The sequence below is a fragment of the Nicotiana tomentosiformis genome, chromosome 7 (assembly GCF_000390325.3).
Source record: "Nicotiana tomentosiformis chromosome 7, ASM39032v3, whole genome shotgun sequence".
In the NCBI taxonomy this organism is placed as follows: Eukaryota; Viridiplantae; Streptophyta; class Magnoliopsida; order Solanales; family Solanaceae; genus Nicotiana; species Nicotiana tomentosiformis.
Genome location: NC_090818.1, coordinates 19481390 through 19493973, shown reverse-complemented (window position 1 = coordinate 19493973; position 12584 = coordinate 19481390). Strand labels below are relative to the sequence as shown.

General features: G+C 35.2%; 1 protein-coding gene across 1 annotated transcript; it reads left to right on the top strand.

The window, feature by feature from the left end:
- Window positions 1-5539: 5539 nt before the first annotated feature.
- On the top strand, window positions 5540-9722 carry LOC104112900 (G-type lectin S-receptor-like serine/threonine-protein kinase At4g03230). Its single transcript, XM_009622941.3, has 8 exons — window positions 5540-6972; window positions 7076-7597; window positions 7708-7860; window positions 7968-8161; window positions 8269-8479; window positions 8575-8812; window positions 9005-9146; window positions 9219-9722. The coding sequence occupies exons 1-8, from the start codon at window positions 5703-5705 to the stop codon at window positions 9534-9536; spliced, it is 3048 nt and encodes a 1015-aa protein (XP_009621236.1). The 5' UTR covers window positions 5540-5702; the 3' UTR covers window positions 9537-9722.
- The last annotated feature ends 2862 nt before the right edge of the window (window positions 9723-12584 follow it).

The following is a 12584-nucleotide window of genomic DNA, read 5'->3' as shown; positions in this document are numbered from 1 at the left end:
TACAATTGATAGCAAAACCGTTACTCATGAAAACGAAATTGCCCACTTCTGTTTGGGATCATGCCATTTTGCATGCAGCAATGCTAATTCGTCTCAGACCGACAAATTATCATAAATATTCCTTGTTGCAATTAGTTTTGGATTCATGAACCTAATATATCCCATCTAAGAATTTTTGGATGCGCTGTATATGTGCCTGTAGCACCGCCATATCGCACCAAGATGGGTCCCCAAAGAAGGTTAGGAATATATGTTGGGTTTGAATCGCCCTAAAATATTAACGGGAGATTTGTTCACTGCTCAATTTGTAAATTATCGATTCGATGAGGTATTTTCCCCAAAATTAGGGGGAGAAATTGGTGAAATCAAACGGGAAATTTCGTGAAAAAATCCATCATTGTTTCATCTTGATCCACGTATCTCTATTTATGAAAAGAAGGTACAAAAGATTATCCATTTACAGAAAATAGCAAATCAAATGCCAGATGCATTTACGGATTTGAAAAGGATAACGAAATAACATATCCCTGCAGAGAATATTTCAATCCGTATTGATGTCTCTGTTGGACAATCTTCTAGTGTCATAGCTAATGAGTTAAAAACACACCTAAAGTGTGGCATACCATTGGCTTCTAAGGATCGAAATTCTAGAAAAAGAAAAATAAATGATCAAGATGACGCTACGAATGAGTCTCATAAAGAAACCCATGATTTAACTAATTCTGAATTTCATGTGGAAATCAATAAGCCTGAGAGACTCAAGAAAATAAGGAACTAACAGTAAACCCAATCGATATTCAGACAGATTCGAATCGATTGAATATAGTTGTGAATTATGTCTTTGCATATAATGTTGTATCTAGCATTATGCAAGATAATGAGGATCTTGAATCTCAATTCGTTGGAGAATGTCGACAAAGACGTGATTGACCAAAATGGCAAGAAGCAATCCAATCTGAGTTGGATTCACTTGCGAAACGTGAAATTTTTGGATCTGTAGTCCAAACACCTAATGGTGTTAAACATGTTGGCTATAAATGGGTCTTTGTACGCAAAAGGAATGAGAAAAAATGAGGTACAAAGATATAAGCCATGCCTTGTTGCACAAGGATTTTCACAAAGGCCTGGTGTCGATTATGAAGAGACGTATTCTCCTGTTATGGATGCTATAATGTTCCGTTATCTCATTAGTCTTGCTGTCCATGAAAAGCTTGACATGCATTTAATGGATGTGGTTACAACTTAACTTTACGGCTCACTTGATATTGAGATATACATGAAAATTTTTGAGGTATTTAAAATGCCTGACGCATATAATTCAAAATTACGAGAAATGATTTCAATCAAATTGCAAAGATCTTTGTATGGTCTAAAGCAATAAAAAAGAATGTGGTATAACCACCTTAATGAGTATTTATTAAAGAAAGGTTATATAAATGATGCCATTTGTCCATGTGTTTTCATAAAGAAAATAACATCGGAGTTTGTTGTACTTGTTGTATATGTTGATGACATAAACCTTATTGGAACTCCTACAGAACTCTAAAAGACAATTGATTATTTAAAGAAGGAATTCGAGATGAAAGATCTCGGAAAGATAAAATTATGTCTTGGTTTGCAAATTGAACATTTGGCAAACGAGACTTTTGTTCATCAATCTGCCTACATAGAAAAGGTATTGAAACAGTTTTACATGGATGGAGCACATCCATTAAGTACTCCAATGATTGTTCGATCACTTGATGTGAATAAGGACCCGTTCCAACCTCAAGAAAAGAATGAAGAACTTCTTGGTCCTGAAGTACCATATCTTAGTGCAATTGGTGCACTAATGTATCTTGTTAACACTACAAGGCCTGACATAACTTTTTCAGTTAATGTCTTAGCAAGATATAGTTTTGCTCCTACAAGGAGATATTGGAATGGAATTAAACTCATATTGCGATATCTAAAAGGGACTACCGATATGGGCTTATTTTATGGCAATGATTGCAGTCCCGATCTTGTTGGTTATGCCGATGCTGGGTATTTATCTGATCCGCGCAAGGGTCGATCTCAAACTGGCTATGTGTTTACATGTGAAAGCACTGCAATATCTTGGCGATCGACTAAGCAATCAATCATGGCTACTTCATCTAATCATGCTGAGATAATTGCTATTCATGAAGCAAGTCGAGAATGTGTATGGTTGAGGTCTATAATACACCTTATTCGGGACAAATGTGGTTTGAAGTGTGACAAACTAGCCACAATTTTGTATGAAGACAATGCAACATGCATAACCCAATTGAAGGGAGGATTCATAAAAGGAGATAGGAGAAAACACATTTCACCAAAGTTATTTTTACATATGACCTTCAAAAGAATGTTGATATCAATGTGCAACAAATCCGTTCAAGTGATAATATGGCTGATTTGTTCACCAAATCTCTACCGACGTCAACCTTCAAGAAACTAATGCACAAGATTGGGATGTGAAGGCTCAAGGATGTGAATTTATGCTCTTATCAGGGGAAGTTAATACGCGGCTCTTTTTCCCTTATAAAATTTTGTCCCACTGGATTTTTCTTGCAAGAATTTTAATTAGGCAACCAAAACGCGTATTTCTAAACATGTGTACTCTTATCTATAAGGTTTTTTTTTCTAATAAAGTTTTAACTAGACCCATTATCTATGGACATCCAAGGGGGAGTATTATAAGAAATTATGGTTGATGTCTATCTTCCTCCATGATCTTTCTCTCAAATGCTTAATGACATATTCAATGACATATTTCTTCATTTTCCATGCCTATATAAAGGCATTGTGATAGATGGAAAGAACACACAATTGAAGAAGAAATAAGAATCTCTAATCTCTTTCTCTCTATATCTCTTTGGCTTATTTTTTCTTATTTCATATTGTTACTTTGATTTATATTTTATAACAAAAAAAATATTTATTTACTATACCTATCCTTACTTCTCGTTACTTACTAAGTCTGAAACTGATTATAAGTCTACGACACATTTCAAATAGCTTTTGATTCCTGGAGTAATTTATGGTCGGAGAATAAGTGTTCGATGGAGAAAATGAAGGAAGCGATAATAATAAATTAAAAGTAAGTGGTGGAGAAAATTCTGTATTTGAAAGTTGACTTGACCCAGATTTTTCCTCGTGTCAATTACTCCATTTTAAAAATAAAAACATTGTATGTGGCTTATATTTTACTCAATAAATAGTACTGCAATTATATAAATTTCGACATATCTTTTAGTTTTTCTGTGAAATTCAGACCAAACAGTAAATCACAAAAAAATAAAGGAAATAATATCTTGAAACAAATTACCGATATTTTATAGTTGTACTCCCTCCGTTCACTTTTACTTGTTCACTATACTAAAAATATATTTTTACTTTTACTTGTTCACATACTTCATTTATTTTTTCTTAAAGGGAGTGCAAAGTAAAAAATGAATAGCTAAAAATGAACTAAGAGAGTAATATTTTTCAGTAGTACTTAATTAATGTCTTATTAATATATGATGGGTCCATCCCATGTGAAAGGAAGACATCTTACTTTGGCTTTGAAATGTCAAGCCAACTAAAGGAATAGTAAGGAAAATTTTATGGCAAATATTTTCTTGGTTTCACGATGAATATTTGACTCTTGCCAAGCTCATTACATCATTGATGACATCAATGAAGCAATCATAAACACTATAAATATGTGCATTGCTCTCATTGTAAGACACACCAAACAAAGAGAAAGAGAGTGATTTACACATTAAAAGCAAAATACTATGTGAGAAAAAATATAGAGAGTTTGAGCGGTATTGTAGTGAGGTAGAAAAATCAAAAGAGGGTTATTTCTTTTGAGTGTTTAATGGTCTTGGAGTATTTTACTAGGTACCACAAATTATAAAATCCTTGCTATAGCGAAAATCAATTGCTCTTCTCGGGCCGTAGTTTTTTCCTTATTTAGAAGGGGTTTTCACGTAAAAATCTGGTGTTCTTGTTTCTCTTATTATTACTGTTAGTTACTGTATTTTAGTAATCCGCATTTATTACAGTCATATATCGTGAATATTATTTTTGTGGGAATTAATTTTCCCAACAATATATTCATACAATGAAATACTCAAATTAAATTTCATTTTTGAAGAATTAGTTTACTTCCAAAAACACGTAGCTAAAAGCTTTTCGGATGGATGATGTAATCCAAGAACTAATTAACTTCCGGAACTTACCACTAGGGGCGTCAATGAATATTTAAAAAGTGACTGAACCGTATCGAACCGAACTGATTTTTAGGTTTCTTTTAATAAAACCTTAGGTTTTCATATAAATCTATAACCGTACTGATAATTAGGGTATGTTTTTATTTTATGAAAATAAATCGAAAAAATACCGAACCGTACCGAATAAATTTACATGTGAAAAATATATTTATATATTAAGTTTAAAAATAATAAAACATTAAATTTTTCCTTGGGTCTTGGAATTATGAAAACAGTTACAAGCCAACAAGTAATTAAACTCAAAATCCTAATTCTCAAACCTATTATGTTACTCCTATTGAAATTAAATTATTTTCAGCATATTCACTAGCAAGACACAAGGTATTGTAGCGATTATGAGTAGCAAGCTACAATGTATTAAATATGTTTCCTTTAGTATGATTTAGATTTATTTTTTGAATATTTAATCTTCTATAGATTTTATTCTTGAGTCCAAGTTTTAGCTTGGTTAATATCTTTCCACTCGTGTGATTTATATATTTTTAGATTAATTTACTTAATTTCTTTTACGCTGTTATAGAGTAGTTGATGGATCTATACTCTAGTCTAGCCATCTTTTATATTTTCTTAATTCATCATCTTTTAAAATGTAAAAATATCTAGATAGTTTGCTAAGTCTTATAAAAATACGTATGTTATTACATTCTACTTCTACTAGTGACTTTTACATGTTATTTAAAAAAAATACCGAAAATTAACCGAACCGTACCGATACCGAAGAGAAACCGATATGATTGGGACGGTTTCAAAAAGTCTAATTTTGGTTATATATAATAGAATAACCGAAAAATTGGTATGGTACAAATTTTACAAAATAACCAACCAAACCGAACAATTGACACCCCTGCTTACCACCAAAAGTACCTCCACCCTCGACTAGGCGCCCGTTTGGACATAAGAAGTTTTTCACTTTTTTCCGAAAAATTTTCACTTTTTTTCGAAATCAGTGTTTGGCCATAAAATTTTCAATTTTAACGAGATGAATTTTGAAATTTTTCAAAAATTTGAAAAACTTCAAAAAGTTATTTTTAAAAACTTTTCACTCAAATCACTCATCAAACTTAAAAAATAACCCAAAATTATATTCATGTCCAAACACAACTCTAATTTTCAAATATCATTTTCACTTAATGTTTTTTATATTGTTTTTGGAATTTTACCGTTCTTATTGCCAAACGCCCACTAGATGTATTAGTTGGCTAGTGAATTTTAAAACAAAAATGAATTTAATATGAAAAATAAAAGAACGACCATTGACTTGGTCAATTTGGCAAAAAGCTGTCACAATGGAAATTAAAGCGCTGTCGGAATTAACCCGGAACTGTCTCAGTTAATTATTTAGTCATGTAAGCTCTTCCTAGTGAAGTGAAATAGAGCTACCCCTTTGAATGTTTTTCAGTTTACTAAAATACCATAAAAAAAATGCTCTCGGCTCAATTGCATAGCCATATACAATTAAGTAATTTTCTCCATCTGCTGTTTGCACTCTTGATTATTTCGTGTCACTTAAAATGTGATGCAAGGAATACCATCAATGGAAGCAGTAAGTTAGTTGACAATGGAGAAACTCTCGTATCTACTGGAAAAAAGTTCGAAATGGGATTCTATTCTAATGACGGAGATCAGTTTAATAGATATGTTGGAATATGGTATTACAATTTGAGTCCCAAAACCATTGTATGGGTTGCAAATTTGAATAAGCCAATTCCAGTTTCAAGAATCAAGAATGAGGATATTTCTGTTGCTGTTGCCGAAGATGGTAACCTCAAAGTGTGGAATTCATATAATGCACACGCTTATTTCTCCACACAACTAGAAATTAGTGCTTCAAAAAGGAGAGTAGAGCTCTTGGATTCAGGGAACTTGGTTTTAGTTGATGAATCAGGAGCTAAACTATGGCAAAGTTTTCTGAATCCAACTGATACTTTTCTTCCTGGAATGAAAATGGATAGGGGCTTGAAGTTGACTGACTTCAGAAGTGGCTTCACATTTCAACTAGAGCAAGCAAACAACAAGAAATATGTCATACTTAAAGATGGTGGCATTTACTGGAAAGGGTCTGTAAGTACTTCTGGATCTTTCGGTTTCAGTGAAATGCCCGCGTATATCGCCAACATGTTATCCAATTTCACAGAGAATAACACTGTCGATTCCAGTTATGCCAACAGCATTTTCGAAAGGACTAGACTCTTAATGAACTCTTCCGGAGAAATACAATTCTACAGTTGGGATAAGGAGAGTAGTCAATGGTCTTTGATGTGGTTAGCGCCAAAAGATACATGCGATGTGTATAAAAAATGCGGGAAATTTGGCATTTGCAACAGCAACCATGTGTCATCATTATGCAAATGTTTGCCTGGATTTGAGCCTGATTCTCCAGAAAATTTACGAGCAGGAGAATTTTCAGGTGGTTGTTCGAGGATGTCAGTTAACTCTTGCGAAGAAGACAATGTAGGCAAACTTGACACGTTCTTGGATCTGAGGTCAATGAAATTTGCTAGTCCAGACCGGTTACATACTAACACTAATACCAGTGACGACTGCAGGAGACTTTGTTTACGCGATTGCCAGTGCCAAGCCTATACTTATGATAATTTTGTATGTGGGATTTGGTTGTCTATTCTCAAGAATCTCCAGGAGAACTATAGTGGTGGCTTCAACCTCTCTATCCGCGTTGCCACGTCCAATATTGGTATTTCATTTTTCGATTTAACTTATGTACACACAGTATAAATAAGAAGCTGATGTTGACAAAATGTACTATATTTTTTTTCTTTCTATTTTTGGCTTTGCAGAAGCAACGGCGAGAGATTGCCAGCCTTGTGGCACAAACCTAATACCATATCCATTAAGCATCGGACCAGATTGTGGAGATCCTTTGTATTATAGTTTCTCATGTGATGATTTAGCTGGTCAAGTAAGTTTTCAGACATTGAATGGCAACTATACCGTTGTTAACTTTAATAAGGGAAACAGAACGTTTGTTATAGAAGCTGCACATAATGAGTCTGTTGGTAATTGTGATGACAAAGGGCCAGTGACAGAAATTTTTCGGCTCAACCAGTCGTCGCCTTTTAAGGCGATAGACTGGTGTTACAATCCCAAAAAGGATCTTACTTCAGAACCTTTAAGTCGAGGGAACGATTTAATATTGATCAGTTGGAAACCACCATTGGAGCCAGTTTGCACTACTTCAGAAGACTGCATTGATTGGCCAAATTCAACTTGCAATATAACAGAACAAAGAGATAGAAGATGCATATGCAAACCTGATTATAAATGGGATGGTTTGAGCTTAAATTGTACCTTAGTCTCAGGTGTGTGTCACTATTTTGCTCCATCTTATTAGTTACTACCAATAGTTTTTCTTCTTTTCATTTTATTTTTGGGCAAATATTTCATGTTTCATTTCTTTGATTTGCTTCAGAACTTGCAATACAAGTACCACTAAACAGAAAGTTGGCACCCTCGCGGAATCATGAGAGAGCCCTTGTTATTTCCATCTCTGTAATTCTCGGAGTTATAATTTTGTGTGCCACTAGTTATATAATTTACCTGAACAAAAGAGTAGCAAGTACAGGTAATTAACGATCGAGCAATCTTATCTAGCTTTTCCCAAGTTCAGGTGTTGGAGATAAATTATGACTAATTTCATTACTAATTGCTTAATTGGTTTGATTTTGGAAGCCAGAGAAATTGTTTTGGGGAATCCTATGGAGTACTTGCCTCGTAGAGGAAGTTTCGATGAAGATTTGATTACTGAAGATGATAAGAGACAGATTGATGTCCCATTTTTCAGCTTGAATAGCATACTAGTTGCTACAGACAACTTCTCGAATGCAACTAAGCTCGGGCGAGGTGGATTTGGACCTGTTTATAAGGTTTTCGGTTACCTTCTTCTGCCTTTCTTTTGCTCCTTTCGTTGTTTTACCATTTGGATTCATTAATTCTCGTTATACAACAATCTTGTAAAACATTGTACATGCAGGGTAAGTTTCCTGAAGGTGCAGACATGGCAGTGAAAAGGTTGTCATGTCATTCCGGACAAGGTGTTGAAGAATTTAAAACTGAAGTAATGTTAATTGCCAAACTGCAGCACAGAAATTTAGTCAGGCTTCTTGGCTATTGTGTTGAGGGAAATGAAAAGATTTTATTGTATGAATATATGCCCAACAAAAGCTTGGATACGTTTATATTCGGTTAGTGTACCTCAAAACTATTTTTAATATAATGTATTATGCAAGTAGTTTTCGGATTGATTCTCTTAAGTTAACCTAATAAACTTTGCAAATAGATCATACATTCTGCCAATTATTGGACTGGAGGATTCGTTTTGAAATTATATTGGATATTGCTCGAGGGCTTCTTTATCTTCACCAAGACTCAAGGCTAAGGATCATTCATAGAGATTTAAAGACAAGCAACATATTGTTAGATGAAGAAATGAATGCCAAAATATCAGATTTTGGCTTGGCAAGGATTATTGAAGGCAAAAGTACAGAAGCTAATACTAACAGAGTTGTTGGAACTTAGTAAGTCTCTGAGTACTGTTTTCTGCTTTAATTTGGATAGCAAAATATCTAAAACTTGGTTCTACACCTTAGATTGGATACCTCTTTGGTGAAAAGAAGAATAAAACTTGCTATTATTTCACTATATGTTTACTTTCTCTGATGTCTCATTGTGTGGTTTTCACAATTCCTATTTTGGAACATTAAAAACAGTGGCTACATGTCACCGGAGTATGCGTTGGAAGGACTCTTTTCGATCAAGTCCGATGTATTTGCCTTTGGAGTTGTTGTACTCGAAATCATAAGTGGGAAGAGAAACATGGAATTTTTTGAAGATGTAAACCTCACAGGTTATGTAGGTACCGATAATTTCCCTCATTAATTGGTTCTGTTTAAATCCAGTACTGACTCAAATTATGAATCATAGGTATGGAGACTATGGATGAAAGACAAGGCAGTAGACATAATAGATCAAACCATTGTAGAATCGTGCGATGACAAGGAAGTGATAAAGTGCGTAAATGTTGCACTTCTATGTGTGCAAGAAGATCAAGGTGATCGTCCCACAATGTCAAATGTAGTCCTTATGCTTGGAGGTGAAAGCATGACTCTTCCGCGACCAAATCAACCATCTTTTATTACGCGAAGAAACGTTGCTGCTGGTAGTACATCTTCTTCTTCTTCTAAGATGTACAGCACTTCCAACAAAGAGTTGACGATAACTCATGACGAAGAAGGCCGATGACATAGATGTAAATGCACGACGAATAAGTTAAACAGTTTTTAAAGAAATTATCTGCTGCAGCTTTTATTTTAACTCAATGTGAATCTTTCTTTCATTTAACTGTTTTGGCGCGCAGAATTAATAACTGATTGTATTGGTTCCCACAAGTGACAACGTATCACTAGAATTTATGGTTATCTTCTTTGCTTATCCACGCCTTTTTTTCTTCCTAATTTTGTTGGTGTAGGATTTGCCTAGCTAGGATATTACATATCAATATACCATTTTTTTAGGGACTTAGTGTCCTTACTGAGGTTCGCCCTACAGTCATCCAAGCTTGCACACATAGTAGCTTTATACCATATGTGATAGTTCAATAGAGTAGTGATATTATCTGTTTTGAGTCTAAGCCCACCTGCTTTAAAATCAGGTTATTGAAATCTAAGATGCTTTCAATATGACCAAACATGCTTTGTCAATATGAGATTTGTCTAAGATGTTACACGGAGTTTGCACAATAAGTTAGTATATACTTTCTTTTTTCTTAAAGAAAATGATCGACTACATAATAGTGGGACGAGCTCTGGCCAAGTTACAAGGTGAAGGAGTACTAAGATATTACTCTCTCTTAAAACTCAAAGTAAGGGACCTCCATTCCTAAAGGACTCTTCCTTTTCTTTTTTCTTTTTTTGTTTGTTAATAAGCTTTAAATAAGGTCTAAATGTGGCAAAGACTTGGACCTCTTCATGTTGGATTTTGAGGGCAACAATGTTGTTTCCTCACCTTAATATGTTTAAGAATAAAAAAGGGCAGCCCAATGGTGTAATGTAGGCAGCCTACCCTATATCCTGACACAATTATTAATGGTTTATTCGACGACTCGAACTCATAATCTATAAGTCACACGAAAACAACTTTACCATTACTCTAAAGCTTCCCTTCAAAAGAAAATCTATTTAATCAAAATTGATCAATATACAATTGTGTGGATTTTTTTTCTTTTTTCTTATCAAAGAGAGAACAAATTCTTCCGCCCTCTAAATCCAATGATGGTGTTCCCGACAACAGAAAACAGAAAACTTTCCTGCAACTTGAGCCAAGAGCATCACAACAACAATAACAAATACAGTGAAATTCTACAAGTGGGGTCTAGGGAGGGTAGTTTGTACGCAGACTTTATCTTTACCTTATGAAGTTAGAGATGTTGTTTTCGAAAGACCTTGTAGACATATAAAATTTATTGGGTCTAATCCATACAAAATTTAGATTAAATTCAATTGGGTTAAATAATTAATTTGGGCTTTACATGTTAAATTAGTCCATTTTATTATTTTCGAGCCCAAGGTTCATTTCATCTTAAGGCCCAGACTCATGCCATGTGTCAAGTGACATGGCATATCTCGTCAAACTGCAAGCCAAAAAGATGACGCCATGTATTAAATGATGTGGCAATCCAAGTCAAAAAGCAAGAACCAACCATAGGTCGCCAAATGGCTAAATGACATGGGCCAATCAGAATCAAGCAAGAGAATTCATTCCATCTTTTACAACTATAAATAGAGGGGTTACAAAACTCTCAAGACATTCAGAGTTGGAGAAGAACATTCCGCAATTGGTGAAGGCATCCACAAACAGAGAGATCAATCATTAAGTGCATAGTTCTTCAACAAAGGAGTGATCAACAGAGTTCTTCCCAGAGATCAACCCGTAACAATAAAGTATTGCTCGACGTTCTTGGCGATTAAATACATTACAAGGAGGTCTGCATCATCCTACATTCGAGAAAGACGCTTCTCAAGTCCTCGAATCACGGAGAAATTTATAGAGGAGAATCAAGGGATACATAAAATTGTACTCACAAATATTTATCAATAAAATCTCTTTTTCTTCATATTATTTTTGTTGCAGTTTATTTTCCGGACTACGAAAAATTGCTGCGAACAAATTTTGGCACGCCCGGTGGGACCAATTCTTCCCTTCATCTCTTCCTCTTTCAAGTTGAAAATTGCAAACTTCATATCTACTGCTACAATGGCTTTCCGCAAGTGCGATGATGTTTCATGCAAAGATGCAACTGCTACCGCACCCACTGAGCTCAGTCATATTGGCCCAATCACTCGAAGCAAGTTCAATGCTAGTGGCTTGGATGGATCCGAATACTTTGCCTCCTTGGAGATGGCAAATAATAGAAAATCTCATATAACGTCCGCAACCGCAATCTCTTGGGGCAATACCCCATTCTCGCTATTTGACGAACTTTCTCAAACAGCTCCAAACCTTGTGGATTTGAGGATTTAGTGGATTCTCCAGTTTCAACGAAAGTCAACGCCTTGATGACTGACACAACTAACGTGGACGAAAAGTTTGCCATGATGGAAAAAACTATAGAAGTCTTGAAGAAATCTGTTGAAGACAAAGACCTTCAAATCGCTCAACTCATGAACAAATTGGAGGCCTATTCACCTGGAAAGTCAAGCCACGCCCCTCCTCGTTCACCTATCTTCACCTCGCAAAAAACGGTTGTTGGGGAATCCCTTGCCAAGTTCAGCATTCAGATAGAACAACAATCCACTTCGGTTGCGGTGTTATCTGTCCAACAATTGCAAGACATGATAACAAACACCATCAGCATCAGAGCTCAATACATCGGACCATCACAAAGTTCATTGTACTACTCTAAGCCTTATACTAAGAGGATTGATTGTCTAACTATGCTAACCAATTATCAACCACCAAAGGTGCATCAATTTGATGGCAAAGAAAACCCAAGGCAACATATTGCCCACTTTGTCAAGACTTGTAGCAATGCTGGAACGCATGGTGACCTTTAGGTAAAGCAGTGTGTTCGTTCGCTGAAAGGGAACGCATTTGACTGATATATTGACTTGGAGCCCGAGTCCATTGATAGTTGGGAGCAACTTGAGAAGGAATTTCTCAATCATTTTTACAGTACCCGAAGAACTGTAAGCATGATAGAGTTGACAGGAACCAAGCAAAGGAATGACGAGCCCGTGGTGGATTACATCAATCGTTGGAGGGCATTAAGTTTGGACTGCAAGGATCACCTTT

Bases quoted from the DNA above. Each gene is read 5' to 3' on its own strand.
- LOC104112900 (XM_009622941.3), top strand. From the start codon at position 5,703: ATGCTCTCGGCTCAATTGCATAGCCATATACAATTAAGTAATTTTCTC. The intron at 7,598-7,707 runs GTGTGTGTCACT...GATTTGCTTCAG, and splicing joins AAATTGTACCTTAGTCTCAG to AACTTGCAATACAAGTACCA. The intron at 9,147-9,218 runs GTAGGTACCGAT...TATGAATCATAG, and splicing joins ATGTAAACCTCACAGGTTAT to GTATGGAGACTATGGATGAA.